Source organism: Drosophila suzukii, chromosome 3, assembly GCF_043229965.1.
Source record: "Drosophila suzukii chromosome 3, CBGP_Dsuzu_IsoJpt1.0, whole genome shotgun sequence".
In the NCBI taxonomy this organism is placed as follows: domain Eukaryota; kingdom Metazoa; phylum Arthropoda; class Insecta; order Diptera; family Drosophilidae; genus Drosophila; species Drosophila suzukii.
The window spans coordinates 85,961,963-85,981,896 of NC_092082.1; the positions used below are offsets into that span (position 1 = coordinate 85,961,963).

The 19,934-nt window shown below is 39.3% G+C and overlaps 1 protein-coding gene across 3 annotated transcripts in view; it reads left to right on the top strand.

Moving 5' to 3' along the window:
* Ptp99A (Protein tyrosine phosphatase 99A) overlaps positions 1-19,934 on the top strand; it is a 138,407-nt gene that overhangs the window by 96,837 nt on the left and 21,636 nt on the right. Inside the window, exons 1-2 of one of the 3 annotated variants that reach the window (XM_036818817.3) lie at positions 8,605-8,719; positions 13,749-14,498. The exons of the other annotated variants lie outside the window; for them this stretch is intronic. Coding sequence (XP_036674712.3) covers positions 13,991-14,498 — 508 coding nt within the window. The 5' untranslated portion in view covers positions 8,605-8,719; positions 13,749-13,990. Of the gene's footprint in view, positions 1-8,604; positions 8,720-13,748; positions 14,499-19,934 lie in introns of those variants that run through there. 3 annotated transcript variants of the gene reach the window in all.

Sequence of the window (19,934 nt, forward strand, 5' to 3'; positions counted from 1 at the left end):
GATGCATTCCAAAAAACGTTGCTAGTGAAATGTAATAAATATGCAGGCGACATTATTTATGTGACAGCTCTGATTGTGATTGTGATTGTGATTCTTTTCGGGATCTGGTCTCTAATACACTTGGGCGGCATAAATCCGAATTAGAGACTGTTGCCAAATGCATTTATCAATTAATGGAAGGGGAGATTGAGAGCCTTGTGGTTTGGCCACTAAGGCTTTATTTAACTGACTTTGGTTTCTGGTTACTGGTTGCTGGTTATTGGTTACTGGCCGGGCTAAACCTTTTAGTTGATCAATCTCAAGGAAAACCTCTTGACAATTAATTGAAAAATGGTTGGCATGTTGGAAAACCTCAAAACTATTGAGTATGCAGCTAGCTATATCCTTCGCCCCTCTCTGTATCCTTTGTGGCGTATTGCATAAAATATGCCAATGTTCTGGGATCTCCAAGGGCTTCCAACAACGCATTCATCACCATTTGCTTAAAGTGACGCCTCAACACCCTCTCGTGCACTGGGAGAAAAGGGAAGTGGTAAGTGGGAAGTGCCAGAACATAGTGTATCACACGCAAAGCCCAGTGCAACTTGGATCCATCCGGAGTGAGCATTTTTTAACACTCATACGCCCCTTTGGCCATGCAACAGCACACACTCCGATATGCCACCTCATTTCCCACCTTTTTCTCACTGGTATATGTATATGTATATCCCTTCTATATTTTGTCATATTCCCTGTTGCAACTGGCATTGTTGTTGTCTTTTAAGGTTCATCAAAGCTTCAACATTGTTTGGTCACAGTTGTTGGCCAACATCTCGTCCCCTCTTACCATTTCCCGATTTCCCATTTTCCCCATCCGCACCACGTTGCCAACGCTCTCGTTCGTCATACTTCCATAGCTGTCTTGTGAAATTTTTCCTGTGGGAGTTAAAATATGCACAAACTGATTCCCTTTGCCAGTTTCCCCGCCTTTCGACTTGTTCCGAGCGAGGAACACTCCTTTACTCGTTTTGGCCCCTCTGCTCTTGCTGTTGGCCTGACTTTTTCGCTTTGGCCCGAGAATTTACGAAATAACACTAGGAGAAACATAAGAAAATAAGCGAAATTATTGCAAAATGCTATATAAATTTATATATATTTTTTAGATTTTAGAATCTATAGTGTATTGTACGCAAAGTGCATCAAGATAAAAGAAAAACTATACTGAATTTTAAATAAAATGTATTTATTTATTCTGTTGTTAAGAGGCAATTATTATATTCAAGAAAATTTTAAATATAATACATATATAAAAATATCATTTTATTCAAATACTTTTAAAACGCAAAAGCTTTGCTGAAAAAAATATGGTTTTAAGTAGATATGTTACTTAGATCTTTAAACTCACAACTTAAAGGTATAAAAATTACCTTGGCCTAAGAGGAATGTTTTGATAGTTTTGAATATTTGTATTGATATTTAAATTCTCTTAAAAACTTTTTAAATATGTAGGATCCTTTGATCAAAGAATCCCATTTTCGCAGGTGTAGTTTTCCCAGCAGCTCTGTGCAACCGAGTAGTTATGCTCCAGTGCATGTGCAACTTGTCTGTTGTTTATGACGCCCTGCGCTGCCACGCCCCCTTCATGCACCTCCCCGCCCCTTTTTAGTCCCTGTAAGGTGGTATGCGTGTGTCATCATCATCATCAACATCATCATACGTCTCGGTTTCGTGCTGAAATCGCAGGCATATCATCTACTACACATACACAGGATGAACAAATGAGACTTGGCGAAGGGAGAACGCAAAGGGATAAAGGATACAGGATAAGGGATAAGGGATATATGGCAAAGGAAGCAGATCTCAACACTTGGCTGGTGCACCAAATGGAAACCACTTTGGCTGCATTTGCCACCTCGCAGATTTAAAACATAACCTTTAATTTTCACCTTTTATCTGACCAAACTTTTAAACTCCAATGCCTTTTTATTTTCCTTCCATTCACGAAGTTTTTTTTATGGCTCCACCATTGCCATAAAACTTGGCCACACCTGCTAATCAAGTTTGACTGTATAATACGATTTTACTTTTAAGCTTTTGCTTACCCTAAAACCATCGTTAGAGGTTCTATAACTTCGTTGGGGTTTTTCTTTAACAGAAAACAATGGGAATAATTTTTTTAAATCTATAAAAATGTTATGTATCCCATGAGATAGATAACTATCGAAAAAGCGTCTGTTGGACGTCAGTAAAAAATCTGAGTAATTGAAACACATTTGGGTTTCTAATTAAATTAAACTGGATATGTGTGATCATCCCTATCTCCTGCACTATTTATCTTTGTCTGCTCATTTTGTGCTTCTACAAATCCAGGAAAAAGCCAGAAAAGGCAGCCCAAAGAGAGCAGCAAATATTTTTCAATAAAATTGCATTTTTCTATGGAATTTATTGAAGTTGCAGCAGTGCAGTGGAGCATGGGAAAACTGGAGCAGGAATAGGAGTAGGAGTAGGAGTAGGAGGAGTGGCAGTGGCAGCTCCACACATTTTGCAAAGATTGTTTACTGTGAGTAATGGCCCAGACAAATGGCAACCAACTCGACAGACTCGGTGCTCCTCGATTTAGAGCTGGCGAATCCATTGTGAGGACGTTGGCATGCAGATCATTGCAGCGACAGAAATATTATTATGCCAGCATTATGTTCACAATGTTGTCTGCCATTTAGTGAGCTCTTTCGACAACTCTCGGCACTTGGTGCAGAAATGGTAGAAATGGCATATATGGCATATATGGCACCCTCCAACAAAAGCCAGAAAGTCGGAGCCATGTCGCATGTGTGAGTGTCGAGCAGGCGGCTCCATAATGGATATCATAAATTTCACAGTCTGTCCCCGGGCTCTTGAATCTTGATGTGCCGCCTGCAATTGATATGTCTGGCTACACGGGCTGATCATCTGACAGCTGATGGAAAACCCAACGAACAGGTGGTCTTTGTCAAGCCCCAGAATTCTGTGGCCATGTGTACAAGCAAAATAATTTATACCTGTAGCTTGGTTGGAACTTTGTGATATCTAAATGGAAATTTAAAAAATACTTCAGTATGTCCTTTCCTCATTTTGTCTTTCTTAATGGTTTGTGTGTTCTAATGTCTAAATAACTAACTAAAAGTATTTCTCACTAAGAAATGGAGTAGAGATATAATATTTACCTAAAGTGTTGAGAATAAGTACTAAAACCACTGAGGCTTTTTTTTTTTCTTCATAACTCCCCCTTTTATGAGCTGTAAACATTTGGTTATTATCACGAATCCCGCTGGGTGAGCATAAAATCCAGGGAAATCCATTAAAAATTACCCAAAAAACTTGGACGACGTTTAAAAGCAATATTTTCCACTTATTTCGACGGCACCGAGCGGATAATTTCCGCTGCTTTGTAACGCCAACCGGCAAATTGCGATGAGTGTGTGAGCATGAAATTAAATTCCGTGCAAACAACAATAACCCTTTGAGGCAGCTAGCAGCTCCGGCAGTAGCATCATTTTCACTGCCACACACCAGCAATAACAGAAACATTTTTCGGTTGACAGAAGGGGAGGAAGGGGGGTGTTTTCCTTCTTTTTTTGGCCAAAAAGAGCCGCTGGCCAAAAGGTACGGCAGCCAAATAAATTGAATCGAATTTAATGTCAAAAGTGCAGCATATAATTGGCTTAATGCTACGGGTGGCTGCCACCCGGTGTCGCACGCAACACTACGATATAAACTGCAACTGTGGAGCACTAAGACTAACACAAATACAAAAGCACTGGGAGAAAATCTTGCAAAAAGGTGCAAGTTTTAAAAACACCTTTAGAGAAAGATCTTTTTGGAAAATAATAGTATGAGCCATACATATTTATCTAAAATATTAAATAAATTTAAGTAATGAAGAACTTTGTTAAGCTACTCCAACAAGTTATAGCTAAAAATATATTTGTAAAACTCTAATCTTAGTCTTATCTCCAGAGATTATTACAAATAAAATATTTAGATATACGTAGTATAAATATTTCTTATTTTTCCCAGTGCACACCTGCATTCGGTGACCTGACCCGTCTTCTCCCACGCCCCTCTCTCTTTTTCAGTTATTGCCTTTGTGCGTTTGGCGTTAAAAGCGCAAAATTCAATTTCGTTTTATTGTTCGTTAGTTAAACAACGGGGTGCGAGGGTGCCAGATAAAACTGGGCGTGGTAATTGCATTTCGCCCACCTGTGACGCTTGGTTACCTTTTGGCATAGCGGCCAGAAGAAGAACTCGGGGGCGTATGAGCAATGTTTATACGCAGGCGGCACCCACAAAGGATGTGTGTTCACAGCAGCAGCAGTAGCAGCAGCAGCACTCCCCACCGCCCCCAAAAACAAATCATAAAACAATAATTAACCCACTGCCCCGGGAACCCGAATCGAATAATGGCCAAAACCGCTCTGATTCCAGTTAACCAGAGGTCCAAAAGGCCAAAGGGATGCTGTCAAAGGGTTTGTAACCGACCCCCGACTTGAGTTCTCCTGCAGGAGACTGGCAACATAATTGACCCACTTAGCTGGGGGGCACAGGGATTCCATTGGCTTTGTGGCTCTGCCAATGTCCATGTCCCCCACTCGACTTTGATATTGGTCCATCCGCAACATGAGCTCAAATAGGGACTTGTACTTGGCCTGCAAGTTGCAATTGCTACCCGGAAAGCCGTCCGGAGGTTGGGCTTTCAAATGGGCATTAACACAAGTCAGGATAATGTCAAGCAAAGGTTTCCCATTTCAGTAGGTACTGATGTAACATTTCCAAGAGGTGCACTATTGTCCCATTTAATGTCCAGAAATACAAGAAAAATTGTACATTTACTAGGATGTAATGAACTAACACCCATTTTTCTATAAAAAACCTATATCAAAACACAGTAAATAATAATTTCCAACAATAATAGCTCCCATTTTAAATGGTTTCATTCCATGTCACATACAACTACGTGTTGTTCTCCCCACTTAGAAATTCCTTGAAACCATTTATCGCTATTCAACCGAGTTTCATTTTTAGACTCAACCGGCTATAATGTATTCATGGCTAAATACAAATGGCAAACCTCACAATATATCCCCTGGCAACTTGTTCATCCCGGTTCCGCACAAAGATTTTCAATGACAGTGCTGATGAAGAAGCTGGCTCTCCATTTAGCATTTATCGCCTTTTTAGAGGGGGGAAGGGAAATATCTTATTCATATGCTATGTGCTCACCTTCTCGTAGCGCCCTGCACATAAATTTTCCAGCGTTTTTGTCACAATTTCTTATCTCATAAGCATAAAATTAACAACCAACAAAAATGGCGACAAAATCAACGTAAGAAAGAGGGATTTGGGTACTGAGCGTTATTTAAAATCGACGCCTGCGGCGGAGCTATAAAAATTTGTGCGCGATAAAACGGAATTATGGGGGCGACAAAGGCAGAGGACTAAGGACGCAGGACGAAAACAAGGACAACGATGCGGGTGCGAGGGGACGACACGTGTTCTTATTAATTTTAATGCATATTAAAAATCGCATCCCTTAGGGTCTGTCTTTAAAACGAGAGCGAAACGTATCAATAAAGACCCGAAAAAAGGTAACATTATGGGCCCCGAACTCGTAAAACATCACTAACCCCACAAGCAAAACAGAGGCACACAAAATATACTATATACGGACCAAGCACACGTATATGTATTGTTAAGGATAGACTTATGTTTATTAGATTTTATAGCGCTCATCTTGGCTAAGCCCGATGGTCTTGCGGTTGCGTCTCGGGCCACAATTTTGTTTCTCTGTTAAAATATCTTAATAGAAAACAGATAATTCATAAAATAATTACTAAGTGGCTAACACGGACACACACCAAGGTACGAAGGCCTTTAAATCAGTCGCAGGATGGGGGCAAAATGCCGGAGGTATTGTCGGCCCATGTAAAATGAACCGAGTTTCTGCCACAGTTGTGGTTATGATTTTTATAACAAAACGTATCATGCCCTCTCTGGAAATGTTTTACCTTAGAGGGGAATGTTGGACTCTTGGAAGCTTAAAAAAATCTAACAGGATACAATTCCAGAAATAAGTCAAATTAATATTATTATAATCATTTTACATCAAAATAAAATCTTCTTCTAAAGCAAATATAATTATAGATATTTGATTATAGATCACTTTAAACATTGAAATATTTTTCCAGCATATGCTCATCAGAACTATGGTATTATTAGTTACAAATTGAACTTAAAAATATAAAACTTTAAAATACTATCTAAATAAGTACTTGATCTAAGTATCTTATAGATCCTAAAGTATCTCCTGTTCGACTTCTTTGCTCCATAGGATTTCTTCGTTCTGTTCTCACTGCTGCTCACACTTTACACTCTACAGATAAATAATGCACAAAAGTTGTTCATTTAACTTTGCTTGTTTGTTTCATTTCATTTGGTCGGCTGGCTGCGTTGTCTTGTTCGCCAGCCGTTCCTTCTGGTTTTTGGTTTCGGATTCGGATTCGGTCTGCCATGTGCCGCGAATAAATCTCGGAGGACGGTAAACAGGCGGGAAAGATTCGGAGGGGGGGGGTTGGAAAAAAAAAAGTTAAGAAAACTCATTCACATAATTTTCCAGTTTATTGTGAGCTGCTGCTACACACACACACCTGGCCAAAACGGAGTGCGGCATAAACCTGCTCTAATTACCAGGACCCAAAAACGGCGAAAAAAGACCATAAAATATAAATAAAAATCATTCATTTTGTGCACGTTGCCAGAGGCTCGGGGCAACACTCTCTTCTTGTGCTTCCCAGTTTATATATATATATATATATAGGTATATCCTTAGGATCCGGATCCTTAGGCTCCGCCGTGCGACTCCTTCTGTGCGTTAAATTTTTATAGCCTACACTTGGGCTCCCGACCAAGTTACTGCCACTTAATGAATTAACATTATTTTGATGGGTTTTATGCTTTTTTCATACTTTGGCAGCCATACTCTGCCCCACAGCAGCTGCGGTTGCCATTGGCTATTGGTCATGCCCGGCAACACCTCGCCGCCTGGCTTTTAACTTTTTAATAAGCCACAAATAATAAAGAAGCAAAAAAAATATTATATTCGAGCATAAGCATAATTCAAATCATTTCATTAACATTTTTTTGGGCCGCGCATCCCTTTTTTACTGGCGGGACGGGGGAAATTGCTTTTTAAGTACTTAACTTCAATGCAAAACTTTTGAGGCTGCAATAAAGCTAAAACACTGAGGGGTAAAACAACTTACAAAGTGGGAAAAATATATTTGCTGGAATGGATTAATTTTTAACTTTTGTCTTTTGTTTATATCCTAATATATGATTATTTTTTGTGACCTACTTTCTTCCATATTTGGAATTTATTTCTTAAAGTCCCTGAAGTTCCTATGCTAACAACAATTTTTTGTATTTAAAAGAAAAACAAATATACATTTTTATTATTCCTGATCTTGACTTACAATAAATCTGGTAGACTACATTTCCTGCAAAATACTTTTTTTTCAGTGCTGAAAAATCAGAAAAAAATGAAGTACAAGCGCCGAAGTGAAAGTTTTTATTAAATGCATAAAACGAGTCAAAGTCCTGGACTGCCAAAGGCTATATGCTATATGCCACACACCTATATATAGATTTCTATATATATACGCACAGGACCCAGATTTGTGTGTGTGGGCGTGCGTTGGCTGTGTGTGCGTGTAGGGCCATAAATCTAAGTGCTTTAACGCCTTTGGGGCGACTTGGCAACGCCTACTTTTGCGGCTGATGTAACTACCAGTTACCAAAGTCTGAGTCTGTGTGGGTGGGTGGGTGAGTGGGTGGATGTGGATGTGTGTGTGCGATGGTTACCCGCTACCGTTATAATGAGTTTTCAAGTGGTTCCCTGCATAGGCAGGTAATTTCATTCTAATGCCTAATGATGTATCTTCCGTGGGCGGAAACTTGCACAATGAAAAGGGGCGGTCGAGAGGAAAGGGCTGAGTTTCCATACCAACTATGTTAGTTAAACGTATTTTAAGTGCAGTGAGCTCTGTAGAGTTATGATTGCACATTTAAAACTATTTCATCAAGAAGGAAACTTTTTAATTGTGCTTGTACTAGTCTAAAAAAATGTTTCATATCAATACCAAAACATATGGGATGTAACTCTGTACTATAATTAAATGTAAGCACTTGGGTAATTCCAAGTTCACCTCATATAGTTATCTCAAAGCCACAAACTAATTACAATCGATAAACGCAATCTAGGCTATTAAACCCAGAGATAATAAATCGAGTAATAACAAGTACTTGCCCACCGGCAGATACGAAATTGTCTATAACAGATAAGCAGATATATTATAATTGGCAAAATCCAATCAGAAGATAATTAAAAAACCCAGAGCGAATTCAAATTGCGCGCCAAAGCGAGGGAATTTCTTTGCTACTATTTAAAATTTCCCCCTACTCGCTGGGATCAAAAGTTGAGCGAGTTCATGGCACACCACACACCCTCTCTTTTTTGCCCCAGAGAGAGAGGTCTCTTTCTCTCCGCTCTGAGAAAAGCAGCTGCCGCAATTCAATTTGACGGCGAATTTATCTGCACGCCGCCAACGCGGCGAATGTATCCGTCTCTTTCCCTGTCATCATCATCAGTCGCCGTTGTCGTCTCGTCGCTGTGGTTTTTATTCCGATTGTGGCCATGCAAAAAGAGGCAAATATCTAGGAAATTTAAACCAAATCCTTAGTGAAACAATCTAAAACTTGAGTTAATTGGTTGCTAAATCAAGAGCCTATGAAAAACAAACTAAAAACTGTGAAAATCACGTGGAAAACCAAGTGTTTAGCTGGTGGTTAGACAAAAGACATGCTTCTCTGTGCGCAGCAGCCGCCTTTTTTCCTGAACCAAAAACCTATAGGCAATCCATCAGATACTTTTGTATCTGCCCTGGAAATATACTCTTAAAAACAGTGCTAAATCATGAAAAAGTGGCCAAAAAGAACGGCAGCCAAAAACAAACAATAAAACCGAAATTTGTGTCACATAAAAAAAAGACTTGAAGAAACCCATAATATAATCCCATATGAATACAATAAAATATATAGTTCCAAATTTTTGATGCTGCTGCTTCTTCTTCAGCTTCTTGTTTTTGTTGTTCCCTTTGTTCGCCTTTGTTGTTGTTGTTGCTGTTGCGAATAGCATTTTGTGTACCTTTCAAGAAATCAATAAAACAAAAAAAGAACTCACAACTCGCAGAAACGAGTATCTCTCTTTCTCGCTCTCCCCCGGAGAATTCTCTGAGACTACCTCTCTCTTTATATTTTTTTCTCTCTGTGTTTCGCTGTGTTTTGTTGACATTTTACCGCTTTGTCTGCGGCGAATGAAGCTCAACTTGGAAAACCATTTTACCAAGCGAATTATGTCAATAATTTAGCATATTGAGCAGATGTAAAAAAGCAAAACAAAAACTTAAAACCACCGGATGGTGACAAAAAAAACAAAGAAGAGCAGAACCCCTCTGAAAAATACAAAAATTATAAACTGCGCAAATTCGCTGACAGTTAAATGACACAATTCCGGCTCAAACATTTTTTTTTGGGGCTGGGTCGCACATTTTCTGCAGCGAATTCGTAGCCCCCACATTTTCGCATCCGTATTCGTAGCACGTGCACTGCGACTCCGGCTCTATTGATTTTTCGCACATCCCACGGGCGCCCGTTTTCCCATTTCCCATTTTCCATTTCCCGGTTCCTGATTCTCGGTGCTAGCTGCATATGCGCATGTTCATTTCAAGCATTTTCATCTATTTTCGCAATCCCAGTGCACTGACCTTAGCCCATGACTGTCAACATTTTCGGACACACTGCGGGAAATATCGTGGCCTTACGAAATAAAAGGCTTATTTTTAGCTGATTAATGATTGTTTGTGGCTACAAAACTATATCTTTCGCAAAATATACAGTCAAAAAGTTAATAATCCTAACAGTTACCTAAATTTTCGCATAGAACAGGTCATTTTCATGTTCTTATAATCATTGTTTGAGGTTGTAAACCTCCATTTCAAATTGTTTCTTCTAAATCAACAAACTGAAATGGTAGAAAAAACAAAACAAAATATTTTAATGTAAATGGAACATTATTTCCTTTTAAAAATAATATATAATTCTCTATTTCAATCATATTTTTTTACCGGTGCATTTTCCCACCTCCCCAGCTACTTTTCACTCACTTGACTGCATTTAGGTACACATTTGTTTGGCTTACAAATTAACGCCATTCGAAGTGTTGGCTGGATAAACAAACAAGTGATTTTATTTCATAGCGTTCACAATGTGGGCCATTCATAAGAGGCGATTGGGGGCTCCGGTGGGTAAACAAACTGCTGGTACTCCATGTTCCCCGCCAGCTGAATCCGAAACTGAGTCCCAAACAGAAACAGATCCCCAAGTGGGGCAGCTCCTCCTCGGATGTGGATGTGGGTTATCAAAGAATCTCACGCTCATTAGGTGGGAGGAGTAGGAGTCCGGAGTTTGGATTTGTTTGGATTGCGGTAGTGGGATTGCAGCACGCAAGTGCTTCCAGGAAAGTGCATTAAATTCCTTTGGGGATTGGGAAATTTTTCTTAATTTTAGAACTAATATTAGTTGGAAGAAGAACTCCTCTCTGGAGAACACCTTTTAATATTCAAATTCTTTTATGAACAAAAGACCATAAGCCGTTGGGTTCCAGATTAAATTGCTAAATTCTTTTCTTTTCTTTTTAAAAATTATCCTGCTCATAAATCCGCTTTTCTATCTATAAAAATGTATTATTCCACTTACAACCCACTCTTTTTCACAGGCAATCGGCTTAACTTCATTTAGCCAACTAAAACCGTAGTAAGCCATGTTTCCCAGAGACCCTCATCCCACACAGTTATTCCGGTTACCTGAGGAAATACCTTCAATTTAAGACAATTTTCACTTTTTATCAAAAAACCAAGACAGACAAATTGTCTATTATTTGAATATTTTTGTTATTCACGGGCTTTGAATAATGGATCTCATGCGGGGCCCCATGTCGTCACGAATATGTCAATATGCCCAGACATTATGAACACAAATACCCAACAGAACCCACTGTGAACTCTGAAGAGGCGACTTCCCACTGGTTTTGGCCTGCAGTTGTCAGGCAATTTTCCCTTCTTGCCAATTGATTTCCCATTTCGCCCCGTTGTATTTTTAGTGATTTTCAATTATCTGTCAGTTGTTGTCATAGACTTCGCTTGGGTTGGCGGAAAAATGCTAATCAGAGTAGAATCGTTGAGTAGTAAAATCGGGGAATCCGTGTTGTCCACTTGGGAGTCTTTGACCCGTTTAGCGTTATTAAGCACTTACTGGCTATAAATGGCCGACAATTGTCGCTTGATTGGCCAATTTCCATGGTCGGATCAGCGACTTTGGACGCGACTTCGACCCGTTTAACTATTTCATTTTATGGTTTCCCCTTTTTTTTTTCTTGGTGGCCCCTTTACCCCGACGCGGATTCAATAATCTTTTGTATTTCTATTTTTATAAAGCCCTCTTACTTGTGGCACTCCACCGCCAGCACATCTGTGTCTAGATGGCAGAGAGAAAAACAGGAAGATACAATATCATTATCATCGTATTGAAGGGATTAGTCACACGATTTTCTTGCCATAAAAAATCTTTCAAAATTTGTGTATCGAAAGAAAAAGAAAAAAGTGAATTCCATTCTATTCTGATAAATTTCATTTAAAACAAAAAAATAATCATTATTCTATGTACAAAAAACAGACGATTAATTAAATAATTATAATATAAAAAGGCTTCTTATCCTTTCCTATTCTAACTAATCTTAAAATGTAGTAGGAACAATTTTTGTAATATATAAAAATGAAAAAATTCTTGAAATGATCCATATTTGCCTGTAATTTTTCGCACTGTAATGCTGAATATTACACTCGAAGCTCCGGCTCGTTGGCTTACTTTTTGCATGCGGCAATTTGATGAGCTGCTAATTAGCAGCTGCGCCGACTGCGACTGCGACTGCGATTGTGGTTGTGGTTAGCTGGCCAAACATGAGCAACAACAACAGCAGCAACAGCACTTTACTATAGCACATATAGTACGGTTCAAGCGACTCAGAGACCCCGAGAACATATAGCGTGCTGGGGCTAATTCTGAATGAATCAGCACGAGCTCCCTGTAATTTGCACTTTGTTCGTCTCTGAGTGCAGTGCAATTGGAGAAACAAAGGGGAACGGAAAAGTGATGGAATGTTTCACTTATCCGGTGTCGTTGGGTTTCCGTGCATGGAAAAACTCAGCTGGAAATTGTAGTGCTTAGGCAGCTTATGGATCGAGATCGATTAGCTTAGCTCTGGAGATCGTTAAAGAGGAGCTAGGGTCTTTTTCACATAGATTCCTTAAGCTTACAGAACTTTAATATCACTATAGATCACATAAAGAGTTGTAGATTTATGTTTTTTAAATAGTTTTAACGATGTTCCCAGAGATACTTTTACCATAAAATATCTTGAAAGAAATTCCCTTTAAAGACAATTTTTTATCTAAATAAACATTTTACTTTTACTCGATATGCCCTAAAATGTATCTACATTTCCCTGTGACTCACTGAGTTACTCAACATTTTATGTTCGGTTTTTTCTAAAGCACATTCGATGATCGCCATTGGCATTATCTCTACGCCCAATCATTAATTTTACGCAATTTTTTGTTGGCTTTTCTGTCCGCCTCATCTACCTTAACCCCCTGGTAGCGGATGGGATCGTCTTAACCCACAGCTGGCGCACACATGTCGTCAGAAAGTCGTTTGTGGGCATTGCCAATTTGTTGGCAAGCTCTTCATATATGGTATATATATGGACATTGGGCATATACTTATTTATACACGCCCTGTAAGTGTGAGCACACTTATGGCAGAGAGTGTATTTTTAATGCGGCTGCATCTTCGCCGGCGGATGAACCCCATTGAACTCTTTTCGTTTCGAGGGATACCAAAACAATAAAGCGCAGAAAAGTGTGAAGAAAATGCGAAAAAAGCGGCAAAGAACACAGAGAGAGAGAGATAGAGAACTGAAACAATGGAAGAGGAGTATTGAAAAAATGCAATAAATTATCATAAATAAAAAAAAAACAAAAAAGGCTTTTGCTTGATGGGGTTCAACACGGGTTCAGATTCAGATTTTTTGTTTGGGTTGGCCCGCTTTGAAAAATGTGTTACACAAGACAGCAGCAACAACAACAGCGACTCTTTACAACATGGGCTGGGTACAAAAAAGTGAATCATCGCAGATAAACCCAACTTAGATGCCTTTGTTAGGTGGAACCTATTTTTTAAGATACAGCAATATCAAACCAAGAATATTTAAATGTTTACGAGAACGTTTAATTAAAATTAGTTTAGTCACATTTAACATTTTTAAAAGCTTAGAAAAATATTCGATTGAATATCTGAACATGGTTTTTAAAAACAATGGTTCAGTTTCGTTCTAAAAAAAATAGCAGATTAAGTCAGAGAACCTTTCTTATTAGTTTTATTTTAAGATAATATTCCGTGCCCTTTTACTATCAAAACAAAAAATATGACGAGTCTTGAAAATCCACAATATATGTTAAATTTATTAAAAACACAACATAAAAGCAATGAATAACAGATAAAAAAATGTATAATTTCGTTTTAATTTTAATTTAAACTCAAATTATATTTTGAATGCTTAGTGCCAAAATGGAAATCATTTAAACCGAATCAATTAAAAACTAAGAACAAAATATATAATCAAAACGAGCACAAACTATAAAACAACGCACAAAAATGTTGTAAGTAAAAGGAAAAACACTGAAAACAATCCAGTCCTACTAAACAGTGGGACAAAAACGCACAAAAAGTGAGAAACAAAAAACGAAACGCACAAAACCGTGAATCTACAAACCGAAAAATATCAAATCTCCAACGAATCAAGATGCCACGCCCCCAGCACCACGCCTTTCTGAGAGCACTGCTGAAGTTGTTGCTTTTCGCCAGCATTGCGGAGCACTGTGCCACCGCCCTGCCCACCAACTCTTCCAAAACGCCCTCCTCCCCATCGCCCTTCACCGCTCCCCCAGTGCTGACCACCACTTCATCGCCGGTGGTCATCATTGCCAACTCTTCCGATCGCAATCTGGCCGATCTAGTCAATCCGGAGGCCGAAACAACCGGATCCGGTTGGGAAACACTTGAGACTGAATTCAATCCGGCCACCACTGCTGCCGTAACCACCACCCAGAAACCGGCAAAGGAACCACTGACCACCGCAGCCACCTCCATTGAGCAGCAGGATCAGCCACCGGATGTGCCCGCCACCACGTTGGCCTTCGCCAATGCGTTTCCGGTTCCGGTGGCCGGCGAAATGGGGAACGGAAATGGCGGGGGAGGCGGCAGCTATAGCGATGCCACACCCCCTTATGCAGCGGTCGATGACAATTATGGTAAATAGTTATTCAATTCATAAACGAACAATTTATAAAAGTTAATTCTTGTTGGTGGAGGTTCAATAATGTTTAAATGGTACTCATGTAGTTAAATAGATTGTCATCACGTTCAAAAATTTGTAAAACAAACGGTCACTCTTAATTATTGGCTGCACAGCAAGGTCACATTGCGTCTTAAGAATTATCATATGTGATCTGTATTATTTTATTTGCATTTATACATAGCACAGCACCGTGAGTCATTATAAAGTACGTGCTTTAAATAAATTATATTCCTACCTTGTACTGCCACTTTAAATCACCATCAACCAAGTCGGAGAAAAGTATATCAGAGAAAACTCCAAAACCGAACCCTTTCCCTATCCTTTTAATAATTTAGACAACAAAAAAGTTGCCTTAGGCAGCCCACAATAACAAAAAAAACACTGTTATCAACGACAAACCAAAACAAAAAGTTCGATGGGCTTTCGACAAGAATTGCCAATTATAGTTGCTCAACTAGGTTCATTGACACCGCACTTTTCCGAACTTTCTCAACCACCCGAACCTTAACCTCTGACCGCCCTTTTTAGCCCGCTTAGCCCCTTCGGCGAAGAAGAACTTGTAGTTACTCAGTTATTATCTGCTGAAGGAACAACAATAAAGTAGATAAATCCAGCAACAAAAACAGCAATTGCATACTTCAAGGCAATTAAGAGAGTTTTCATTTCCGGTTTAGCACGCAGCCCCTTTTCCAGTGGGCGGGGGCGGCGGAAATGGGGCGGGGCAACGTCAACAACTGACTGCCTTCCTGTAATATGGCAAAATTCTCACGCAAAACTTTTAGCTTTGGCCAAATGAATTATTTAACATTGTTTTTGCCGGGGCAAATTTCTTTGCACAGAAAAAAATTAACTAAGAAAATTAATAAAAAATATTTTAAATATTCCTAAAATAGAGTAAAGAAAAATAAATACAGTGGGATGTTCTAAGCAAAGAAAATCTTAATTTTTAACAAGTATTCAAAATATGTATAAAGCTATCAATCAATGCACAACCACATCCACTTAAAATGACACTATTCAAATGTCTTGTCATAAATAAAATACTATATTTTATAACAAATTGATTTTTGATTGGTTTATAATGCATTTATTTTTCCTTTCTGTGTCAACTATTCCTTGCTGCTATTTTTATATACTTTTTTTGGGCTGCTTCATGAAATATGTCCGGGGGAATTGACAAGCAGCCGTCTGTCTGCTCGTTAAAACTTGGCCAGCGGGTGCCAAACAGCAACAATTCATTGGAAGTGAGCCATGTTTCACAAGCCCCTACCAGAATTTTCCTCGCTTTCCTCGCTTTTCCCGTTTTCAACACAACGGGACACGCGATGCGCACAGGACACAAAACAATTAACAACTTAACTTTTATGGCCCACAATTATTTGGTATTTTATTGTTAAGCTGCAGCCAACTATTTTTATGGGCATGTCATTAAATTGGAGCTGCTAGGTCTTAAATGGGTCTCAAGAAATTCGCCACAGATGGATTTGCATGCCACCCACCTACAACATTTGCGTGATTTTCATCTAGACAGTCTGACAGTTGGCAAATTGCAGAGCCAAGTCCTGAAAACTGGCTAAAAGCCACCTGATTTGCTGACCACACGCTAAACTTGTATTAAGTTGCTTTTTGAGGAAGGTGCAGTAGCCACGCCCCTTTCAAGTAAATAAGAAAATATGGGGCACTAGGTGTGGGCGTAATAAGTTACTCAGTTTAACTGGCTCAAGGTTCTTTTTATGATTTATTGAACTTTCAGGTGTAAATGATTGCATGCAGCGATAAATAAAAATATAAAGTTACAATTTTCTGTAAAAAAAACACTATATTAGTGTGCCCAAAACAACATAAATTAAAATACCCAATTAAAAATTTGATTTAAAGTGCGAATTTGTAAGCGCAGCCCACAACTTTTAATTGTGAAAAAAGGCTAACAGCCAATTAGCTTGTCCAGTCAAATAGATCAGGGGAAAATGCGTTGTACCGGTCCAGCGAAAATTAAATACATTTTATATAAATTGTCGGACAACATCGTCATTTGAATGCTTGGCTGCTCGTCAGTAATTACTATTTCAGTCAAACGAATCCATTAGGTTTTTTTCTCAGAAAACACAGGCAATATATATATATGGTATATGTACATTCGTTATAGCAAACGTTAAGCGGGAATGGCTGGAAAATTTAAATGATTGAACTTTTGATCGCCTCAATTAACAAAGCAATCAATTGATAAGAAGTGTAAAGTTATTTCATGTAATTACCGTCTCGCTGAAGTTTTGTAAACTCATCTTTTGGCGGAGCGGTTTAATTAATAAACCTGCTGAATCGAGTTTTTCACAAATCATTTTTTTCTTATTTTAAGACCACCCTCCTGTGCGATTTCCACCGAGTCATTAGTTTAATTAATTGTTTGGCCCAACTTTTGTGCTGCCAAGTGCCACTAGCAGGCTCCTGCTGCTTTTCCCATATATTTCGTCGGATGTCGAGTTAATTTTTTGTAAATTCATTTTCACTTCCGAGGCGCAGCTGAGAGCTGTCACAATTTGGAGTAACACTTTCGGTCTCGTGGCCGTGATGAAAAGTGCAGTTCATCAAGTGCCGCCCCGCCCACCCACGAGCCATAATTTCGTGTGAAAAGGGGCATTTCACAAGTGCTCAGCCCTTGAGCATTTTTCGAGGGGCATGAAATCGGAATTGGTAGTGGAAAAACGGGGCCAAAAAGTACCCCAATTCACTTTCAAGTGAGTGTGCGAATAATATCTGTCAGATACTTGCAGTTTGCAGGCAGAATGCTGCCGGCATTTTGACAAACAACTGTTGACAAACAATTTTGATAGGCGAAAACTGCCGAGAAAAATTCAGAATAAATGGTTAAGTGGAGATGGAAATAATGGGAATAAATTGCAGTTGACATCACAGAAAAAGAAAATATATATTAAATTTTAGGTGTCTTTAAGAAGTTGTTTTTAGTAATTCCTAAAATATTTTTAACTACCCAAAAAACTTTCAGTTTATTTTCCTTTTTCTTAAGCTTTGATTGGCTAATAAAAATAGTGTTTTGTGTGGCTTTGCTTGGCCAAAACCGCAACGCAAACAATTTAAACTTAAATATTCCACTCGCCGCTTGAACTTTTAGCAAAGTGCTTGCCCACATAAACTGGCCCCTGTCCATGATCTTTGGCTATATGGTACATACCCTATGTAGAGCCCCCCACTCAAAGTCCAAAGTCGGACATGTCGCAGGCGTAAGGTTTCAAAGTTTCTAATACAAATTGGCACAACTTTCGGCTTGTCAACGGCAAACAGGCAGCAACTTTGCTGCGTATTCTCGTATTTTGACAAATGATTTGCGTCTCTGCAGAAAAGCTAAAAAAAAACCCAAAAAATATATGAAAAAGACTTACCGAAAATAACTACGTAAAACCGAGAGGAGCTGTGAAAACTTTGATTTCGAACTTTATCCAGATCCAGTGAAAACTTTCTCTCCATCGACCCATAGAAATTTCACAGGACACTGAGTTATGAACATGACTTGTCAAAAAATACATTAAAAGTGCAAAGTAGTGGAGCAGCTCAGCCAGCTTGGTTGGATGAAAACAATCATTTAGTAGCCAGCAAATTTGGCCCAACTGAAAAGCATAAATCATTGAACTTTTTGCCAGCAGCTCTCCTTCTCCGGTTTTTGGTGAAAAACAGCCATCAATCATTTAGCTGGCTTTGCTGCTGTCTTGATTTTAATTTGCAACATGGCTCAAACACACGAGCTCTCGAGGACTTTCAGGACTTTCAGGACTTTTGTTGCACAACCGAAAGGCGTGAATCGTGCTCAAGACGCCTTTTCCACGTCTCGAAAATGATAAGCCAGCTGACTAGACTTCCCAAGGACTTTCGGTTCCTCGGGAGGAATGGGAAGAATAATGGTGGGAGTTGATTCACTTTGAGTTGCGCTTTTCACGGCCTGTCACAGGGGCTTTTCCTCTGCGGTTTTCCCTCCCCTGGGTGGGGAAAAACAGGGATATATGAACTCAAATATGTTGCATGCCAATCGCATGCAATGTACTGCCGCTAATTTATGAACTCCCCAAAGAACTTCAGATAATGCGAAACAAAACATGGAAAGCAAAACATATTGAGGAAATGGTTGAAAAATTCTGTTCGATCTTTTAATACCCTTTAGTTTCCTTGCTTATGAAAAATAAAATATTTAAAAATGTGGTAGCTGAAACTATACTATTTTATTGACTTTTGGAATCGGTTAAATGTATCATTTTATTATTTATCATTTTTTTCTTATATTAAAACCAGTTCAATTAAAGTTGCTATTAAATACGCACATAACTTCACAGATTCTCTAAGACTGGAACTTTTTATTTATTCTCCAACATATTTCACAAAAGAACAATGTCCTTTTTTTGATGAACGTAAACATTTTGATAGATGGCCCTCGTCACAAAGCTAAACAAAAAAAATACAAAATCAAAATGAAGAACATAGATAAGCCCTTTTTTCTAGGAAAATTCTCCGCTTTTTATCGCTCAACCACGTGCCAACCCGCATTTAGACACGCCCACTCCAGCTGGCTCGGTGGGCGGTGGGAGGGAGATAGAAAAATGTAGCCTCGGCGACAACTTCCGCCTAACTGCACTTCAACATGTCAATATTTCTTGTCCCCCCGGCCAGATGGATGGATATGGATAAAAAAAAAGAAGGGGAATCAACCCCGTAACGCCTACGAAAATGCTATTCGAGAGGAAAACTCACAGCTCAACTTGCATGTGTGTGTTGGCATTTTTCTTCTTTTTGCCAACACTCCAAGTCACTTGTCATGGAGGCCTTTTGTCTGCCAAAAAACCCCAACTCCCGGGCCGAGCGGCGCTTTAAATCATAAACACCTTGTTAGTGCAACAACTCGACACTTTGAACGTGACATTGATGCCTGTTTTTGTGCCGGCTTGCCGGTGAACGAAAACGAGAACCCAAACCAAAGGCCCAAAACAGTTTCCGTGTCTCAAGGATCGAAAAACAAGGGAACTCCGGGCCGGAAGGTTGGGTTTTCGATGTGGATGTGGATGAGGATGTGGTCGTGGTGAGCCCGAGGTGATGGTGCTTCCATGTGCAACTTCCTGGCGATAACCTTTTGCACACACACATGCCACACACAAAAGCCGTCGCCATCGTTGGCCTTATCGCTCTGCTCTTGGCCATGGAGAACAGGCAAGTGCAGCCATCGGCGGAACCAGCACTCCGGACCAGACACTCGCCCTTAATTAGCCATCATATTCCCGGCGAGGCGGGTTAAAGTTCGGCTTAAAGGTTGAGCAAAAAAATGGTGGTAAACCAGTGCTACATGAAAAACATAAGCCTGCTTCAATCCTAAAACAAAAAAACAAGAAAA